General features: G+C 37.1%; 1 protein-coding gene across 1 annotated transcript in view; it reads right to left on the bottom strand.

The window, feature by feature from the left end:
- Positions 1-22,660, bottom strand: part of Kdm4c (lysine demethylase 4C) — a 184,658-nt gene that overhangs the window by 111,978 nt on the left and 50,020 nt on the right. The window contains exons 6-7 of the mRNA XM_051163382.1: positions 12,248-12,297; positions 3,348-3,451 (exon numbers count right to left, since the gene is read on the bottom strand). Coding sequence (XP_051019339.1) covers positions 3,348-3,451; positions 12,248-12,297 — 154 coding nt within the window. The remainder of the gene's footprint in view (positions 1-3,347; positions 3,452-12,247; positions 12,298-22,660) is intronic.

The raw sequence follows: 22,660 nt of genomic DNA, 5'->3' as shown, positions 1-22,660 counted from the left end.
CAAACAAACAACAACAAAAGAAAAACAAATAAAAACAAAACCCTCAATCCAGATGCACTGAAAGCAAATTCTACCAAGATATTCATAAAAGAACTAGCAAAACATCTCAAACTATTTGGTAAGCTATAAAAGGAAGAAATACTTTAAAATTCTTTTTGCATGCCTAGTGCAATCCTGATAACAAAACCAAGAAAAGAATACTACAGGCTAATTTCTATATAGAACATTAAAAAAAAAAAAATCTCAAAAAAGAAAAAATTCAAGGGGACTGGAGAGATGTCAGCAGTAAGGACATTGTCTGCTCTTGCAGAGATCCTGAGTTCAATTCCCAGCAACCACATGGTGGCTCACAATCATCCATAATGGGATCTAATGCCCTCTTCTGGCATGCAGGTGTACCTGCAGATAGGACATTCATACACATAAAATAAATAAGTAAATCTTAAAAAAAAAAAAAATCAAACATATATCAAAGAGGTCACTGACTCTGATCAAGTTGGCTTTATCACAGAGATGCAGAGGTAAATCTACCATTAGTAAACAATCTACTACATATGTAAGACTGAACAAATAATCAGGACAATCTCATTACATCCAGAAAAAGTCTTTGGCAAAATCAATGAGAATCCTTTCATGATAAAAGTCTAAGAGAGTGTAGGAATGCTGAGGCATATCTCAATATAATTAAGGCAATATACAGCAAGCCCACAGACAACATCTCGTTAAATGGAAAACAAAGACACCTTATTTCTACTAAAATCAGAAATGAAACAAGGATAGCCATTCTGTCTACTCTTTAATGTAGTGCTTGCCATCTTCACTGGAGCACTAAGATAAGATAAAGGAAACAGAAGTAAGAAAGGGAGATACAAAAGAATCCGTATTTGAACGTAATATAGTCCTATACATAAAAACCATGAAGAATACCAGAAAACTGCTGCTGCAGCTAATAAATATATTCAGGGGGAAAAAAAAAATCACAAACAAAAATCAGTAGGCTTTCTATAGAGCAATAATAAAAATACAGAAGAAAAAAACAGAGAAACAACCCAATCTATAAATATCTAAAAAGAATAAAATGAATTTTAAAAGTCATTACATGAATAGAGCTAACTAAGGAACTGAAAAGGTAGAATGAAATAATTTTGGTGGTAGTGGTGGGAGAGTTTTTTCCCCCTTCCCCCAAACAGGGTTTAACTGTGTAGCCTTGCCTGTCCTGGGCTCACTTTGTACACCAAGGTGGCCTTGAACCCACAGCTGTCTGCCTGAACCTGCCTTTTGAAGTGCTGAGATTAAAGGCATGCACCACCACACCAGTTGTACAATGAATTCTTTAAAGAAGAAATTGAAGAAAATAACAAGAGGAATGAAAAGACCTCTCATGTTCATGAATTGGTAAGATTAAAGTTTATTCTATAAAAAGCAACCTTCAGATTAAATGCAATCCCCATCAAAATTTTAATGCAATTCTTCACAGAAATTGAAGATTCTCAAAATTCATACAGATACATAAAAGACCTAGGACAGTCAAAACAACATTGAACAATAAAAACACTGCTAGAAGTAACACTATACTACACTATACTATACTATGCTATAGAGCTAAGGTAATAAAATCAGTATTGCAATAACATAAAAAGAAACCTATTGATTAATGGAATAAAATTGAAAGACCAGATGATGCTCCTACAGCCACCTGACTTTTAACAAAGTCAAAAGCACATTAGAGAAAAGACAGCATCTTCAGCAGATAGTACCAGTAAAACTGTATGGCTACATGCTGAAGAATGAAATCACATATTAATTTTGACCCTACACATAAGACTTGATACCATGATCTAACAGAAAATACATTTCAATTTATAGGCATAGAAAAGAGCTTTCTGAACAAGACCTAGTAGCACAGGCATTCACATCAACTATAAAAAATGATAAATGAGATTTAAAAAAAAAAAAAAACAGCAACAACAAAAAATCTAAACTAAACTAAAAAGCTTTTATAAAGCAAAGGACACCATCATTCATGTAAATAGTCTATAGATTAGGAGGAGGGGGACCTTTACCAATGATATATCTAAAAGAAACATAGTAGAAAAAAAATTAAGAAATGGCACATGAAACTAAGCAAAGAGTTCTCAAAAGAAAAAGTACAAATGGCTGAGATGTATTTTATTCGGTAAATGTCCAACATTCTTACATATTAAAAAAAGGAATCTAAAACTACTCATCTTACTTCAGACAAATGACAACAAGTGCTGGCATGATATGAGGAAAGGGAAATCCTTATGCTCTGGTAGAAGCATAAACAGGTAGAACAACTGTGGAAATCAGTATGGAGGTAACTCGGAAAGTTAGAAACAGATATACCATATGACCCAGTTACAGCATTTCTGGTGTATTCTCCATGGGGTTTATATCTTATTATAGAGCTATTTGCTCCTGTGATTTTGATTATTTCATTGCTCAACCTTTACTTGGAGAAGCTTCATTTTGCAGTAGATGGTGATCTACAACTAGCCAGTGTGCAAATTAAATTGCTGAGCACTAAACAGAGTATTTACATCATAACCCCTCCCTGCAAGTCTTGAAAATCATCACGAAGAGAGGACAGAAAGATAAGAACAGGAGAAAGTATGTATCTCCTGAAAAACATATGTGCCAGATATGACTGCACCATTTCACACACGAACTCTGAGCAGCTGTAATTGGATATACAAAAACTGTACAAGACCAAGAAAACCACAATCTTAGTATCGATGGAGAAAGATATTATGAAGGTCCAAACTAGCTGAGAAGCTATTGGCAACTGATGTCTGCTGGGGAACGGGCAGGGTTCTTTGTCTTTGTTTTTGTTTTTTCCAGAATGTGACCCCTGAGAAGCTATCCATCCTCCACATGGCTCTACACTCTTGCAAATATAAGTATCACTATATATTGTGCATTTAAAAAAAGAAAAGGAAGGAAGGAAGGAAGACAGGAAAGAAAAGAGAAAAAGAAAGAAAGAAGAAAGTGCATTAAGTTGGGAGGAAAAAGTGATGATGGGGTAGTGAAAGATGTGCATGGGAGAGAATGGTGGATTTTATCAAAGCACATTCTATTGACATATATATACTCTAACAAAGAATCAAATATATATAAACCCTAGTAAATACATTTTAAAAGAAAATATTTAATGAGGATTTAAATGAATTATTGATGTTATAGAACATGAGCTTAAATTTCTTTTTATCTATCATAAAAGTGCTACTTAATAATCCAAGACACATTATTCCAACCTAAATTCTTCTTAAATACAAATCCCACAAAATACAAAAATATACATGTAAAAAAACAAATAGAAACCAAACCTTGTCAAAAGGAATGCCATATTTCTTCAGAACTGAGGGAGAAATCAGTGTCATCTTGTGGCGGAGAAATGCATCACAGCCTTGGGAACTACTGGGGAAAAAACCTAAAGATCAACAATAAATATGCTGTGAATTAAGAACGTTACGTATAACTTTTAAAATATACTTGAGTTCTAATGTTTTCCCAAATTAAAAGGTGATAGATTCGTGTCTGTGTTAATCTTTTTAAAAATATTTACCAAGAATTACATTTTACTTAATTATCTCTAGAATTACATTCATAAATACAAAATTCACTAAACTTTAAGAAAGAATTTCAGTTCAACATGTATAAAATGCAGTTTCCTAATATGTAGTAAAGACACTTACTGTTTAAGCAGAAACAGTAAGAATACATTTACTAGACAAGTCCCTTAATGGAGACTCAGAAAACTAACCATTCCGAAGATACAAAAGTCTGACACACAGTATGCACTGAACAGTCTCATCTTTCTTTGTTTCCTTCCAGTCAACTTTATACTAACCACTACTAACATACAACATCCTATAATAACTATGTTTGACCATAATTAACGTATTTCAATTGCAGGCAGAACTTTAATATTCCTAACATAAAGAAATTATGTACCTCTTAAATGACAGATTTCCCCTTCTGAGCATGGTATAAGTGTTTTAAAATGTCATCCTACATCATCTAAACATTCATAATTACTGTATGTCAATTAGAAATAATAATTTAGAGGCAGCAGAGAGAGTTAAACTTTTAAGAGCACTTGCTGCTACTTGCAGAAGACCGAGATTTGGTTCTGAGCACCCATATGGTGACTCACAACCACCTGTCACTCTAGTTCCAAAGGCTCTGATGCCATCTTCTGACCTCCACAGCAACAGGAAAATACATGGCACACATACATACTTATATGCAAGCAAACATTCATGCATATAAATAAAATAAACCTAATTTATTAAAAATCCCTTCTGCACTGAACGTGGTGGCGTAGCCCTTTAATCCCAGCACTTGGGAGGCAGAGGCAGGCAGATCCTGTGAGTTAAAAGGCAGCCTGGTCTACAAAGCGTGTCCAGGATAGCCAAGGCTACACAGAGAAACCCTGTCCCAAAAAACAAATCAAAACAAAAACAAAAACAAATCCCCCTTTTTTAAAAAAAATGTATTTATTTATTATGTATACAGAACTCTGCCTACATGTATGCTTGCAGACCAGAAGAGGGCATTAAGTCACATTATAGATGGTTGTGAGCCACCATGTGATTGCTGGGAATTGAACTCAGGAACTCTGGAAGAGCAGATAGTGCTCTTAACCTCTGAGCCCCAGTCCCAAGAGTCCCTTCTGAGTCAACATATACAAAAATGCCTGGAAACTTGCCTTATTAGGCTATGTGTGAAACAAATTTGGGGAGGTTTTAAGAGGCAGCTAAATATTCAAGAAATCTTTTATTCAACAGTATATTTAAACATTCATTCAGCAGTATAGCATGCTTTAGTTCACAGCTGGTTTTCTTCATCACTGCCTTCAATCTAGCTGAGGCATGTTCTATATAGTTTGGTGATACAGGGGAGAGGAAAATGAAAATCAGCATGTTTGCTGTTTTGTTCAGCCCTTCCTCCTTCAACAGATGAGTAATCTCACCAGAGCACAGAAAACAAGTCACATTAAGAAGAAAGACAGTGAGAAGACAGAGGAGAATGAAAGAGAACAAATCCATAGGAAACAAGAAGACATCAGGAATGAGGCACATACACAGAGGAAGGAAGCAAAGGCACCCTGTGACCATGTACCTAAAATGAAGGAAGACTTGCCAGAACATCACTTGTCTAGCTAACCCTGTGGCTCTACACACAAACCCAGAGTATGCTACTTTGATGAAAAATCCATTAGTATTCATTCAATTAATTGCAACAAAAATCTTATGTTTTAATTTTGTGTTAGATTGCATTCCATTATCCTCAGCCACATAAGTCCTGTAGGCAACAAGGTAGACATAAGTAATTAATCCTGAACCATGTTAACCTTGTAGTATAATTTCCTAGATGAGGGTGGAAGTTAGGGAGAAAATAGCCAGCATACAGATGATGAAATTTAAAGAACTTGGTAGGGGGGGAAAAAAAGACAGTTGGGAGCTAGACAGTTGGCTCAGCAGCTAAAAGCATACACTGTTCATTCAGAGGACCCAAGAGTCCAGTTCTTAGCACCATGCCAGGAAGCCCACAACCACCTGTAACTCTGGCTCCAGGGAATCTGATAGCCTCTTCTGTTTCCAGGAGCACTTTCACTGACTTGAAAATACCCACACACAAACAGACATACATACGCATAATTTTTTTAAATAAATCTTTTTTTTTTCCTTAAGTACATTCTGGTTAGTCACCTGCATCTGTTTAAAATTAGGAAAGGAAAAAGGGAGAAAGGGCAGGAGGAAGGGACAGAGTTCACAAAATCAAATCTCTATGGAGACATGGAGTATGGAAGGAAATACTACCGTTCTCTACAAAACCAACACAAATAAACACATAATGTTGCCCTAGATGGTCATTTTCACAGCAGCCTAAATAGGATTAATAATCATAAAATGTAAACACTAAAAAAAACTTTAGTGACTAGGGAGAAAATGCTGTACAGTATTAAGTCTGTACAGTAAGATGTCCTATGTCTTACCTAGATATAGAGTACACCCAATTCTGGCTGGTGTCCAAGTTTAAAATCCATGCCAAAAAAAAAAAAAAAACTATGCAAAGATTTTAATAATAAAATTCAAATAGCTCTATCAAGCTTTTCAAATCTGTAACTTTGTGCAGTACTATATGAATTAAATTTTAAATTAAAATCACTAAAGAATGAAAAATCTATTAATTTGCTTCTATAGTGGATTTGTAGTCAGGACATGAACAATGGTGAAAAAGGAGGAGGGAGAAGAGGGAGAGGAGGGAGGAGGAAGAAGAGGAGGAAGGAGGAAGAAGAGGAGGAAGAGGAGAAGAAGGAAGGAATGAAGGAGCGGGGATGAGGAGAAGGAAGAAGGAAGAACAGAAGGAAAGAGGAAAAGAAGAGGAAGAAGATGGTGACAACAACCACTGGTCACCAAACAGAGATAAATCAAAACCGTCAAAACTTCTGCATCTGCAGATAAATTCTTAACTATGTCTTTCTGAGTCTATTTTAAACTCTTTACTTTCCTTATATACATGATAGTATTCATTTATAAGAGAAAGCTCCCTAAAAGCTCCCTTAATTTAATGTTATGACTGGACCATTCTCTGACACTTATTTATCAGACCAAACATTAATTGTGTCATACTCCCAGTCAGGGCAGTAGTGATGCTGCAATCCTACAGCCACAGAACATGTCACATATTCTGTGGGCACCAACAAATACTTCACAGGTAGAAAGCATGCACATCTTACTACAACCTTGGCTTCTGTAGGGTTACATCACTTGGGTTTTTTCATTTAGAAACTAACATATATAAAACCTGAATTAGTGAGAAGAATGACAAAATTCTTTCCCATTTGGTACAGATGTGAAGAAAAAGTAAGTACTTGAGAGGCAGCCTACTTCAAGTGAAAACTCTCATGCAAAGCTTTTTATAAATAACAGTAAACATCCTTATGCCAGCACTGAAAAAAATTTGCTTGAGCACCAACTTTCCTTGTCTCTACTCTTAAAAAACCCATATATGAGTGGCGGGCACTAAGTAATTGACACTTGCTACCACATTAATTCCAATTCCAGGAGCTCTGACTCCTTTTTCTAGTATCCGCAGATACCAGGCACACATAAAATATACATAAATAAATCTAAAAAAAAAATTTTTTTTCCAGGGTTTCTCTGTGTAGCAGCACTAGATGTCCTGAACTTGCTTTGTAGACCAGGCTGTCCTTGAACTCACAGAGATCTGACTATCTCTGCCTCCCCAATTACTAGGATTACAGGAGTGCACCATCATGCCCAGCTACGTTTTCATTGTTGTTTTTTGAGACAGAAAGGGAAACACAGAGTTCAGCCTTGTAAGCACAAGTTCTAATTACAACAGTCTTGTATCTTTGATTGGTCATATAATCCGAGTGCTTCAGCTTTCCAATCTGTGTATCAAAATGCTATTATTACTTTCTTTACTTGTACAGTTTTCTTGGTCTGCACTTTAGAGACAAGATCCTGCTCCGCTGCCTGGTGGACTTGAACTTGTGATCTTCCTACCCCAGTCACCAGGGTAGTTGGAATTGAAAACATGTCCCATGATAGACAGCCTCCCCACTAAATTATAAGAATACAATAACAGGAATCATAAAAAGCTAAGCTTTATCAAAAAACAGAAAATGCAAAGCCCAGTGCCAAATCTGCTATATTTTCTCTTGAGCTGTTGTTCATAAGAGGTCCCAGACACACAAAGCAATGCTATTGGCATTGCTCTTGGTTGACCACAAGAAAGACCTCATTGCTAAAGAAACTATACAAATCTGTCACAGGAACTGAAAAATCAAGGTGGTACTTATTTGGAAGCTTCATCAGTATTAGCTAGCTTTTATATTTTGGTATGGAAAGGTACTATGCAGACTACTATAAGAGAAAAGTCACCAAAAGTCTTACACAACTTAGGATCCTGCAAGCTAAAATAACAACTGGTATGGACAAAAATGTTAATGACACAATGTTATGAAGTAATGAGCAACCATATGTGATAAGAAAGCTGGATATTAAAAAAAAAGAAAAAAGAAAAAGAAGAAAGCTGGATATTAGAGGCTCAAACTTCTCTGGGTTTCCTCAAACAAACCACTGCTGAGAGAGGAGCACAAAACAAGTCACAGTGACTGACATTCCTGAGGAAGTGCCTTGCTTTTTATCTCCAGAAAAGAGTGTTTTTTATAACTGATAAGTTTTTCTGTTAGCCTGAGACAGGATCTCATGCAGCCCAGGCCTGAAACTCACTGTATAGGGAAGGATGACCTTTCATCCTTCTATATCTGTCTTCCCAGTGTGCTTATAGGCATGCACTAACATGCGAGGTTTATCAGTTCTTAAAAGAATGAACAAAGGCAAGCTCTCTACCAATCGCACTGTATCTCTAGCCCCAATGATTCTTTTTCAGTATCAAACTGGTTAGCAGAAACTTGTACCTAATTTTCAAATTGTGTGGGTCATCCCCACATGGATTTTTCTGCATCTCTGAGGCTACATAGTTAGAAAACTCTTCTTTGTCAGAAGAGCCCTGACACATGAACATTTATGCACATACAACCAGAATTCTTCAAGAAATAGAAAGAGCCACACAGGTACAAAAATAACCAGATGATTTTTCTGGCTTAAGCGCTACGCTAATTCTATGCTCAGAATCACAGAATTCTTCATTTCCTTCAGTAACTGATCCCTAGCAACTGATAATATCTACATTTTTTCTTCCTAGAATTACTGGGAGCATACATGAATATTAAAACCAAAACAAATACTATTAGCCTTTAAGCTCACACAATTAGGAGGCCAAAGACAGCAGGAATTTCTGACTTCGAGGCCAACCTGGTCTATGTAATGGGACCCAGTATCCAAAAGAAAAAGAGGGGAGGTCCCCAAGCTACTTATTAGATGCAAATAAACTCAAACTAATGGATCACTAACTGCCTCCATGCAAAGGCATGAAGGGAGGTTTATTACTAGACATTTTTGGTTGGTTGGTTGGTTGGTTGGTTGGTTGGTTAGTTGGTTGGGTGGTTGGTTGGCTTTTCCATACAGGGTTTCTCTGTGTAGCCTAAGCTGTCCGGGACTCACTCTGTAGACCAACTAGGCTTCAAACTCACATTAATCCACCTGCTTCTGCCTCCAAGTGCTAGGATTAAAGGCGTGCATCACCACACCTAGTGTGGACTTTTTTTTTAGGCTTACTTTATTGCATGAACATTTTGTCAGCTGTGTATATGTACACTATGTGAATACCCAGTGACCAAGAAAGTCAGAAGATGATATTAGATTTCTTGGAATGGAGTTAGATATGATTGTGAGCCACAATGGTGGTTCTAAAACTCAGGTCCTCTGTAAGAGCAGGCAAGTGGTCTTAACCACTAAGCTATCTCTGGAACACAGACATCTTTATTTCATATATATATTTACAGAAACCTTTAAGATTGACTATTTATAATTAGGGCTATTTTATTTACTACCTAAGTCAGACTTTTTCTTTTTTGGTTTTTTGTTTTGTTTTGTTTTGTTTTGTTTTTCAAGACAGAGTTTCTCTGTGTAGTGTGATCCACCTGCCTCTGCCTTCCAAGTGCTAGGGATGAAAGTCAGACATTTAAAATGACATCAATAAGTGAATGTTTTCAGACTATCAATAAGTGAATGCTTAAAAAAATAATATTTACCATCTTGAGATCATGAAAATACATCACCCTAATGCAAAGGGAAAGGTATGAACCCAAGACAATTTCAAGTCTATTCATGATAAAAATGATTTGCTGCTTGTACTACAGTTGCCCTTCTGATCTCTCGACAGCACTCATAAAACCAAGCCAAGGTTCATAAGGATGGCTTCCAAGAAAAGAGCATATGTGCCAAACTGAATATGATTTCAGGAAATACAGAAGATTCTACCCAAAAAATTGCCCAGCAAAAGGATGCCTACAAATCAGGGTAAAACTCAACTCCCTGAAGTCAATTCAATATTGATAATAGGCCTAAAGTGCACAATAGGCCTCACATATTTCTCTTACAATGTGCTTATATATTCATTTATTAGTCTTTCCTAGTATTTACTCTTCTGACTCCTTTACTGAACATTGCATTTGTAAATTTTATTTTTATTTTTTAATTGAACTTTATAACTCTATTCCCTTCTGGATTTGGAATTCAACTGTATGAAACCAAACATTGGAAAGAATGCAATAGCACATAAACACACAATAGTACATATTCACTTGAAATTTTTATTATACTCATGTCCATATAATACTTGGGAGAGTGTTGCATAAATTAGAAAGCAAGGGCTTGGGAGTAGTTTATCAAGAAAAGTATTTGTCATATAAGTATCAAATTTAAGGTTCAGATCCATAGAACCCACATATACCAGTCTGTAAACAGTGATCCCTGTGTAAGCTGGCTAGCTAATCTACTCATACAAGAGAAATCTGGGAAGCCAGGCGTGGTGACGCACACCTTTAATCCCAGCACTCGGGAGGCAGAGGCAGGTGAATCAATGTGAGTTCGAGGCCAGCCTGGTGTACAAAGCAAGTCCAGGACAACCAAGGCTACACAGAGAAATTCTGTCTTGAAAAACCAAATAAAAAAAAGAAGAGAGAGAGAGAGAGAGAGAGAGAGAGAGAGAAATCTGGGAAGCCCTACCCTCATATATAAGATTGAAAGCAATTGAGGAAGACACTCAAAACCAACCTTTTCTTCACACACACACACACACACACAATTTTTAAACATGAGAAAGCAACAGAAAGGCAAATTCAAATTTCTGCTTTGTTAAATACAGGCTTGATAGCATTCAGATAAAATATTCATAGGTGCCACCATCAATCAAGATTTCATTAGAACTAAAAAATGAATGCACTCATGCATGAAAGGTGACTGTAATGATTACGGTGTACAGACAGGATAATGGAAAATATCTCAACCTGCTTGTCATTTTATGTTATCACATGTTGCTTTGATCTAGATACTTTATAATGCTCTATCATATGTACTGCATTGTTTTATCATTGTAATTATCTGACTGATATCTGACCAATAGATACAAATTCTTCACTGTCTTACAGGACTTCTGTTTGTTTCCTTTTTCAAACTAATACTGTAAACAGTTTTAGTTTCATGCCCTGGTTCATTCATCAAGTTTGTTGGCTGTACTGATAAAAAAAAAAAAAAAATGGTCCTTTATCTCCCTGGGATGTTATCTATCACAGATTACATGATAAACTTCAGTGTTTGATCACAGGCCATAAAGCTGGCATTAGCTCTATTTAAAGTCTTTTGGTGATGAGGTTAACTTAAATGTTGAAATAGTTATTAAAGAAGAGAATAGCTCAACATTTAGTTCTGATACAAAATTCATTGTCTATAAATTCAAAATATATGATAATAATCTTATAAAATTGGTTTAATCTAGTACCCTGAAGTATGCAATTATTTCAGTGTTCTTGAAAATAGTCCCTAAGTTCAAACTCACAGTCAAACTGCTATTACTACTGTAATATAATACATTAGGAAAATGAATACTGTACTGCCAAAATTATAACACTGCTTCTTACAAACGTAATCCTATAACTATTTCTCCTAATAGTTTCCTGTAATTTGGGGAAGAGGATAAATTATAGATGTCATTAATTGATAATTTCTGGTCAAACTGTCAAGTCAATAAGGTTTCTCAATGTCCATTTCATTTTGAAGTGCAAGTATGTTACATAGAAGGAAACATTCTTTTGTCATATTAGTAAAAGGCAAATCTAACATAGCATATGTCAAGGCCTGAGCAGAAGTGCTCTGCTCATTCATGAGGGAATCCTGGATAAAGGCAGAATGCTTGCTGCCAGTTATCATTCAAATTCAATTCCAATTGCTATTACAAATAGTTCACATAACCAGCTGACATCTTTGGGGGAAAGGTGGCTAACAAGATAAAGCTCAACGTTGTTTAAAAAAAAAAAAAGGAAATTTGAGAATAGATTGAAATATCAACTGTCCATTGAAATATTAAGCAGCCAGCTAAAATCATGATGAAGACTATGCAACAGAAGAAACTTCACAAATTAATGTGGAAATAAATAATATTGTTCAATGAGGGCAACATTTAAGAGCCAACAGTTTGAAGGAGATATACATAAATAAATAGAGTAAAGAAACTGATGAACCACCTCAAAACACAGGCCTATAGATAAGAAATTGAAAGCAAAATTTACCTTGAGCTAGTCTTTCAAGTCGCTTTCCATGTTCCGGAGGTATAGCATACCTACAATGTTAAGAATAAATAAAAAATGTATGTTTATAATATTTTAGCTAGTATCTGAAGGATACTGATTCCAAATACTTTCATTTACAAAAACACTAAACTGCACTTGCATGAACTGAGTAGATAACAAGAAATAGAAAGACCTGTTTCTTACAGAAACAAAGAAAAATTAACAACTTAAATGCCCCAGATCAACTGTAATTTGAAGGTTAGGGCCCAAAGGTTCAAAACTAGTAAACCCTCATCTAAGCCTGGAGAGCCTCCACTAATCACAACATCCCTATGTGGTGTACGTATTTTTGGCATATGAGGTTTTTTTTTTTTTAAAGTTTTGGTATTAGTTCAAAGAAGAAATTGGTTGCTATCATTTTGTACATTCTATTTATTGTATGTATATATGCATGTATGCACATATACATGTATTACTATGTGTGTGAAGATCAGAGGGCAACTTTCAGAAGTTGGTTCTCTCCTTCTACCAAGACTGTTTCTAGGGATCAAGCTCAGCTTTACAGACAAGTAAGCATCTCTACCAGTAGTCATCTCCCAGATCTGGTTGTTGTCTTTTAAATGTAGCTTTTATTTATTTCATAATTATAACTTTTTAAATCCTGGTTATATTTATTCACCCTTAAGAATAGAAATATTAATCTAAAGTTCCTAGTGAACTGGTTCTCAGCCTTCCTAATGCTGCCAGCCTTTAATATAGTTCCTCATTGTTGTGATGAGCCCCCTACCATTAAAAAATTTTTTTTCCTTTTTTTTTTTTTTTTTTTGGTTTTTCAAGACAGGGTTTCTCTGTGTAGCCTTGGCTGTCCTGGACTTGCTCTGTAGACCAGGCTGGCCTCGAACTCACAGCGATCTGCCTGCCTCTGCCTCCTGAGTGCTGGGATTAAAGGCATGCGCCACCACCACCCAGCCATAAAATTATTTTCAGTGCTGCTTTATGATTGTAATTTTGCTGCTGTTATGAACTGTAATGTAAATAGTTTTGGAGATAGAGGTTTGCCAAAAGAGTCACAACCCACAGGTTGAGAACCACTGTCTTGTGTTTTCAAATGTACAGTATCTGAAAATATTTGCTGAATTTTGAACTTAAAAATCTCATGGTATGCTTACAAAACAAAATTTTAAAGACATTTTAATGAAAAACTTCAGATATTATCTTAGTTACTTTGTTTGTGTTTGTTTTTGTTTGGTTTGGTTTTTTTTTGTTGTTGTTGTTGTTTTTTCTGTGACAAAACATCATGACCAAAAAGCAAATTGGTAAGGAAGGGATCTATTCAGCCCACACTTCCACACTGCTGTTCATCACCAGGAACTCAAACAGGGTAGGAGGCAAGAGCTGATGCAGAGGCCATGGAAGCATGCTGCTTACTGGCTTGCTTTCGCTGGTTTGGTCAGCCTGCTGTCTTACAGAACTCAGGACACTGGCCCAGGGGTGGCACCATTCACCATGAGCTGGGCCCTCGTCCATTGATCACTAATTGAAAAAATGACTTACAGCTGGATCCCATGGAGGCCCTTCCTCAACTGAGGTTCCGTCCTCTCTAATGGCTCTGGCTTGTATCAAGTTGACACACAACTTGTACAGATATATTAACATATCTAATAGTCAGTGAATGAATTAAACAAGCTGATATACTGATTCTAAAGATGACAACTTCCTACTTCGTAGCACAATATAGACAAAATACAAATTACTTTTTACTGATACAACTTTCTAAGCATACTTAATACCATATTTGGTTGTATTTAATAGCACTTAAACTTAAAGCTGATTTGGTTTCAATGTAACTAAAATTCCATGTAACAAAAATTCAGCCATATGTTGCCCCTTAAAAATATTACTATTTAAATTTTACCAACTAAATTGGAGATAAAATTTTTTGCGTAAGGAAATGAAAATAATGTTTAGAACTATTTCTTGCCAAAGTTTCCTCATTGGTTTATACCAGGAATACACTCAGAGAAGAAAAAACTGTGAGTGTGGCCCATTCATAACCTCTTTATAACACACACACACACACACACACACACACACACACACACACACACAGTGTATGTTTTGTCTACCCAAAATGAACTGGATGTGAAGAGATATTTGTATACCCATATTCCTTTAAACAAATGGCAAAGTTAAATTCCCTCAATTTCAATTTTAATTTTTAGATCACAAAAAAGGCAAGTGCATCCATTTGTTGAAAATAAACAGAAAGTGCAGGATGCTGGTAGAACACACCTTTAATTCCAGAACTTGGGAAGCAAAGGAAGGTGGATCTCTGTGAGTTCAAGGCCAGGCTGGTCTACAGAGTGAGTTACAGGACAGCCAAAGCTACAGAGAAACCATCTGGGGGAAAAAATGGAGTAAGAGGAGGGAGAGGAGAAGAAGAAGAAAAGTGAAAGTTAATATTAGACTATGCTAAATCCAATCCTCAATTTACTTCTGATATATGAATCGCTCTCATTTAGATATTCTTCTGCCACCCTACCTGGATGACCTACTAGTTAAAACTTCTCAATGGCTGAGTTCACTATTATGGAAAGATTATCAGTTTAATTGGGTCTGTTTGCTGTTCAAATTTAGAATAATGCCTTGGTCTATTTACAACCACTCTAAAAGACCCAATTAATATTACAATTATAAATAAATTCAAATAAAAATTCTTATGATTAATCAAAGATTGAACAGCACAATATTCTCTGATATCATTAAAGGGTAAAAAAAATCCTTCCCACCATTGCCCACAAAGAAAAAATGAAATATTTCACAAGTAAATTGATAGCAATTCTATGGTAACATTAAGCAAAGTACAAAATAAAAATGAATTCTGGAAGACATTTTCACTCTCCTCCTGTAATGAGGGAGGCACAAAAATTAGATATTAGAAGTACAATTTGCTTTAATGTTAACACTAACTAGACATTACATAGCACATTTTCATTTTAATCCATTATCATTACTAATTTTACATTTTTCTTATTTTCAAGGTCAAGAAAACAGAATCCCTTCTAAGTATGTCTTTGTGTCATTTACTAAAAAAAAAAAAAAAAAAAGGAGGGGGGGAATTTTAGTCCTTTAAGGCTTTTTCTCCACTTAGGATGATGTTAGCTGTGGTTTCTTGTATATTGCCTTTATGTTGAGAGATATTTCCTTATCTCTATTTCATGAAGAACTTTTACCATAAGGAGATGATTTTGAAGCCTATTCTATACTTAATGAGATGACCACATGGTTTCTATCATTTAATCTGTTTATCTAGTGAGCTACATTTACTAATTTACATATGTTCAACCATCCCTGCATCTCTGGGATGAAGTCAACTTTATCATGATGGATAGTATTTTTGATGTGTTCTTGAATTCAGTTTGCATGTATTTTATTGACAATTTTTGCATCAGATAGGGGTCTACAATCTTATTTTTATTTTTCATTGGGTCTTTGTCAAGTTTTGATAACAGGATAATGATGTCATTAGAAAGAAAATTTGAAAGTGTTCTCTTTTTTCTACTTAGCATAATTAGTTTCAGGGGTATTAGTATTCTTTAGAGGTCAGATAAAACTGTGTGCTTGCATTCATTTGGCTTTCACAATTTGGAGATTTTTTAATTTTCTTTATCTACATATTCACTTACGCTGGTTTACTGGTTCATAACACTTTCACTACCCCATATTATAGAACATTTTTAATTCTTTTTTATTTCTTTAGGTTTTATTATTTTCTTCTTCTCTCATATAATACATCCCAACCACAGCTTCCCTTCCTTCCAACTGCTCTCAGTACCTCCCCACATCTCAACCTGACCACCAAATCGTCCATTTCCCTTCAGAAAAGAGCAAGCTTCCCAGTGATAACAACCAAACATGACATAACAAGTTACAATAAGACTAGTTCTGCTAGGTGATATTTTGTTCATATATATATATATATATATATATATATATATATATATATATATATATATATATATATATATATATATATCCCCTATAAATCAAGCTAAAGACTTATAGTCAATTTTTAATAGTTTACCATAATACAGTGTTCTGCCATGAGTTTGTATGTCTGACTTAGGCACTATAGTTTAGCAAGGGTTGAAAAGCACAAAAGTCGAAGTAGTGAAGATGGCGGGGAGAGTGTGGACCATGTTTGGAGGCTCTAGTGAACAATTCAGGGAATTGCAGATTTCTGAGCCAGGAACAACGAGGTCCCCAAACCACGGCAGCGGGAGTACTCCACGGTTCGGAGGGACCAGGGTGCGGAGGACCTGCGTGCCCCTGCACACAAGAGGAGCGTGGATTTTCCCGGATCAGAGCGGCAGAGGCAGCAGCAGCAGCGGCACCAGCAGCAGTGGCTGAGGTTTGCAGCTCATAGCCTTCCGGTGGAGGCGACTGGTGTGGTGGACAGTGGGAGTTGCTGCGGGAGAGAGGACTCTGGGCAGGATTTGGGTCCCGTGGTGCCTTCAGACCCAGACTGGACTCAGCGGACAGTTCAGCCCCAGAGTCCCGGGTTCTGGCCCAGCCCAGCAAGCAATTCTGCCCGAGGTACTAACTCAGCGCAGCCACAGCTCCCCTGCTGTGGCACAGGCTTGGCGGAACACTCAGTTCCACCCTAGGCACCACCGCAGCTCAGGACACCTCCCCTGCGGTGATGTAGTCTGGGCAGAGCCCTTGGTTCCACCACCGGCACTGACTCAGCACAGCCGCAGTTCTCCTGCTGTGACGCAGGCTGGACGGAGCGCTCGGTTCCACCACCGGCGCTGGCTCAGCACAGCTGCAGTTCTCCTGCTGTGACACAGGCTGGGCGGAGCGCTCAGCTCCACCAGCTCTAAGACTCTAGTTGAACACAGGGTGCAGTTTGAATCCAGAAATCCTGGCTGAGATTGGCGGACAGTTCAGGCCCTGAGTCAATAACTGACCACAGCACGCACTTTGGGCCGAAAGCCCCTAGCTGAGTTTGGTGTGTAGCCCCAGCCCAAAAATTCTGGTTGGACCCTGTGTGCATTTTTGGGCCCAGAATCCCTAGCTGAGCTCGGCAGATGATTCAGGCCCTGAGAATCTAGCTGAGTTCAGCCCGTGGTTTAGGCCCAGTGTTCCTGGCTGGACTTGGCAGGGGACACAGAAGGCTGTGGATACCTTGGCCTGACGCAACGCTCATTCAGAGACCCAGAACGATTGCAGGACTCACAGCACAGGGGAGCTGAAGATCACTGGCTGTGAGAGTCAAAACAACAGGGCTACCCTCCTAACATCCACACCAGTGAAACATTAGAGCTCCCAGCCTCGGGAAATCTTGAGAAGAACAAGTGAATCTATCATCACACTCCCTCCACCAAACTCTGGAAGCTACCCAACAAAAACAAAGACGGCAAGATGTCTAAACGACAGCGGAAAAGCAAACGCAAAAAACCTCAAAACAACATGGCTTCTCCAGTTTCCAGCTATCCCAAAGAAAACAACCCAGAGAACTCAAATACAACGGAAATACAAGAAAATGACCTCAAATCCTCAGTAATGAGGATGGTAATGGAGGAAACAAATAAAATTCGTAATCAAATGCAGGAAGACGCAGACAAACAGGTGAGAGATAAAAAAGAAGCACATAGAGTGGAACTGGAAAAATTGCAGGAATATACAAACAACCAGATGAAGGAAATCAAAAAAATCAGTTCAAGATCTGAAAATGAAAGTGGAGTCAATGATAAACACACGGACAGAAGAAAAACGAGAACGTGAGACCTCAGATAAGAAGGCAAGTAACACAGAAGTGAGCTTTTCTAACAGAATCCAAGAGATGGAAGAACGAATCTCAGGTCTAGAGGATAGAATCACAGATCTTGAAGCAACCATTAAAGAAAATGCCAAATCTGGAAAACTCCTGACACAAAACATTAAAGAGATTAAGGACACTATGAAAAGAAGAAATTTGAGGATAACAGGCATTGAAGAAAGAGAAGATATCAGGCTCCAAGGCCCAGAAACTATTCTCAACAAAATCATAGAAGAAAATTTCCCCAATCGAAAGAAAGAGATGCCTATAAACATACAAGAGGCCTACAGAACACCAAATAGAATTGACCATAAAAGAAAAACTGCCCATCACATAATAATCAAAACACAAAACATGCAGAACAAAGAAAAAATATTAAAAGCTGCAAGGGAAAAGGGCCAAACAACATTTAATGGTAAACCTATCAGAATTACACCCGACTTCTTAGCAGAGACCATAAAAGCCAGAAGGGCCTGGACAGAGATCCTGCAAACCCTAAGAGACCATAGATGCCAGGCCCGACTACTTTACCCAGCAAAACTAAAAATAACCATTGATGGAGAAAACAAAATATTCCATGACAAAAACAAATTCAAACATACCTATCCACAAATCCAGCTTTACAGAAGGTACTAGAAGGAAAACTCCATCCCAAACGGTCAAGCTACAACCAAAGCTACTCAGGAAATAGATAACTGTCCCATGGCAAAAACACAACTACACAAATGCTCAACTGGAAACAACATCAAAATTAAGACTCTTAACAGGCACTGGTCATTAATATCTCTCAACATCAATGGCCTCAATTCTCCAATAAAAAGACACAGACTAACTGAATGGGTGCATAAACAAGATCCAACATTCTTCTACATTCAAGAAACACATCTCACCCATAATGATAGGCATTACCTCAGGGTAAAAGGTTGGAAAAAATATGCCAAGCAAATGGTCACAAGAAGCAAGCAGGCGTAGCCATTTTAGTATCGAACAAAATAGACTTTCAACCTAAATTAATCAAAAGGGATGAGGAAGGACACTTCATACTCATCAAAGGTAAAGTCAACCAAGATGACAACACAATTCTGAACATCTATGCTCCCAATACAAGGGCAACCACATTTGTAAAAGATCTGCTAAAAAAAGCTTAAACCACACATCGATCCCCACACAATAATAGTGGGAGACTTCAACACCCGACTCTCACTGAAGGATAAGTCATTGAAACAGAATCTAAGCCGAAAAACAACATCTATGCTCCCAATACAAGGGCGCCAATGCCATGGGTCAAATGGATCTAACAGATATCTATAGAACCTTTCACCCAAACAAGAAAGAATATACCTTCTTCTCTGCACCCCATGGAACCTTCTCCAAAATTGATCACATCGTAGGTCACAAAGCAAGCCTCAATAGATACAAGAGGATTGAAATAATACCTTGTATCCTATCAGATCACCATGCTCTTAGGCTGCAATTCAACAACAACAGAAATAACAAAAAGCCTACACGGACGTGGAAACTAAACAACTCTCTGCTAAATGACACCTGGGTCAGGGAGGAAATAAAGAAAAAAATCAAGGAGTTTCTGAAATTCAATGAAAATGAAGGAACAACATATCCAAATTTATTGGATATATTGAAAGCAGTGCTAAGAGGAAAATTCATAGCATTAAGTGCCTTTAAAAAGAAATTGGAAACATCGCACATAAGCATCTTAATGACACAACTGGAAGCCCATAGAAAAAAAGATGCAGAAACACCCAAGAGGAGTAGACGTCTGGAAATAATCAAACTCAGGGCTGAAATTAACAAATTAGAAACTAAGAAAACAATCCAAAGAATCAACAAAACCAAAAGCTTGTTCTTTGAGAAAATCAACAAGATAGACAGACCGTTAGCCAAACTAACTAAAAGGCAGAGAGACAGTATGGAAATCAACAAAATCAGAAATGAAAAAGGAGACATAACAACAGACACTGAAGAAATTCAAAGAATCATAAGATCCTACTTTGAAGGCATATACACCACAAAATTTGAAAATCTAAGGGATATGGACGATTTTCTTGATCAATTTCACTTGCCAAAGTTGAGTGAAGAACAGATAAACAAGCTAAATAGTCCCATTTCCCCTACAGAAATAGAAGCAATCATCGATGGTCTCCCAAACAAAAAAAGCCCAGGGCCAGATGGTTTCAGTGCAGAATTCTACCAGACCTTCAAGGGCAAGCTAATACTGATACTATTCAAGCTACTCCAAAAGATAGAAATGGATCAAAAATTACCAAATTCATTCTATGAGGCCATAGTCTCATTGTTACCTAAACCTCACAAAGACTCAACAAAGAAAGAAAATTTCAGAACAATTTCTCTTATGAACATAGATGCAAAAATACTAAATAAAATACTTGCAAAACGAATACAGGAACACATCAAAGATATCATTCATCATGACCAAGTAGGCTTCATTCCAGGCATGCAGGGATGGTTTAATATACGGAAATCCATCAATGTAATCCACCATATAAACAAACTGAAAATAAAAAACCACATGATCATCTCCTTGGATGCAGAGAAAGCATTTGATAAAATTCAACACCCATTCATGTTTAAAGTTTTAGAGAGATCGGGGATACAAGGCACTTTCCTCAACATAATAAAGGCTATATACAGCAAGCCAATAGCCAAAATCAAAGTAAATGGTGAGATACTCAAGAAAATTCCTCTAAAATCAGGAACAAGGCAAGGCTGCCCACTCTCTCCATATCTCTTCAGTATAGTACTCGAAATTCTAGCCAGAACAATAACACAACAAAACAAAAGGAGATCAAGGGTATCGAAATGGGAAAGGAGGAAGTCAAATTATCCCTATTTGCAGATGATATGATAGTGTACATAAGTGACCCTCAAAATTCCACCAGAGAACTCCTACAGCTGATAAACACCTTCAGCAAATTGGCTGGATACAAAATTAACTCAAAAAAGTCTGTAGCCTTCCTATACACAAATGACAAGCTTGCAGAGGAAGAAATTAGGAAAACCACACCCTTCACATTAGCCACAAGCAATATAAAATATCTAGGAGTTACTCTAACTAAGCAAGTGAAGGACTTGTTTGAAAAAATTTCAAAACTCTGAAGAAAGAGATTGAAGATGACCTGAGAAGATGGAATGATCTTCCTTGCTCATGGATCGGGAGAATTAACATAGTAAAAATGGCCATCCTACCAAAAGCAATCTACAGGTTCAATGCAATCCCTATCAAAATAGCTACACAATTTTTTAAAGACATTGAAAGTTCAATTCTGAAATTCATATGGAAAAACAAAAAACCAAGAATAGCTAAAACAATCTTGTACAATAAAAGGTGCTCAGGAGGAATCTCCATACCTGATCTCAAACTGTACTATAAAGCAATAGTAATTAAAACAGCATGGTACTGGCACAGCAACAGGCTGGTTGATCGCTGGAATAGAATCGAAGACCCAGATATGAATCCACACACATATGGTCACCTGATTTTTGACAAAGAAGCCAAATCCATTCAATGGAAAAAGGATAGCATCTTCAATAAATGGTGCTGGTCTAACTGGATGTCTATGTGTAAAAAAAATGAAACTGGACCCATATTTGTCACCTTGCACAAAACTCAAATCCAAGTGGATTAAAGACCTCAACATAAAACCAGAGACACTAAGTCACTTAGAGGAAAAAGTGGGGAAGAGCCTGGAACATATTGGCATAGGAGACAACTTCCTGAACAGAACACCAACAGCCCAGGCCCTAATGTCAACAATTAATAAATGGGACTTCATGAGGCTGAGAAGCTTCTGTAAGGCAGGAGACACTGTCAAAAGAACAAAGCAACAGCCTACAGACTGGGAAAAGATCTTCACCAACCCTACATCTGACAAAGGTCTAATATCCAAAATATATAAAGAACTCAAGAAATTAAACACCACCAAACCAAATAAACCAATTGAAAAATGGGGCTTGGAACTAAACAGAATTCTCAACAGAGGAATATCAAATGGCTGAGAAACACTTAAAGAAATGCTTAACCTCCTTAGTCATCATGGAAATGCAAATCAAAACAACTCTGAGATTCCATCTTACACCCATCAGAATGGCTAAGATCAAAAATTCAACTGACACCACATGCTGGCAAGGATGTGGAGAGAGAGGAACACTCCTTCATTGCTGGTGGGAATGCAAACTAGTACAGCCACTTTGGAAATCTATCTGGTGCTATCTCAGAAAAATGGGAATAGGGCTTCCTCAAGACCCAGCTATTCCACTCCTTGGAATATACCCAGAAGATGCTCCAGCACACAACAAGAAAATTTGCTCAACCATGTTCATAGCAGCCTTATTCATAATAGCCAGAACATGGAGACAGCCTAAGTGTCCATCAGTAGAACAATGGATAAAGAATCTGTGGTACATTTACACTATGGAATACTACTCAGCTATTAAAAACAAGGAATTCCCGAAATTTGTGGATAAATGGATTGAGCTAGAAATGATCATAAGGAGTGACTTAACCCAGAAGCCGAAAGACTCAAATGGTATATACTCACTTATATCTGCATACT

Source organism: Acomys russatus, chromosome 2 (genome assembly GCF_903995435.1).
Source record: "Acomys russatus chromosome 2, mAcoRus1.1, whole genome shotgun sequence".
NCBI classification, from domain to species: Eukaryota; Metazoa; Chordata; class Mammalia; order Rodentia; family Muridae; genus Acomys; species Acomys russatus.
This window is presented reverse-complemented; position numbering and strand designations above follow the sequence as displayed.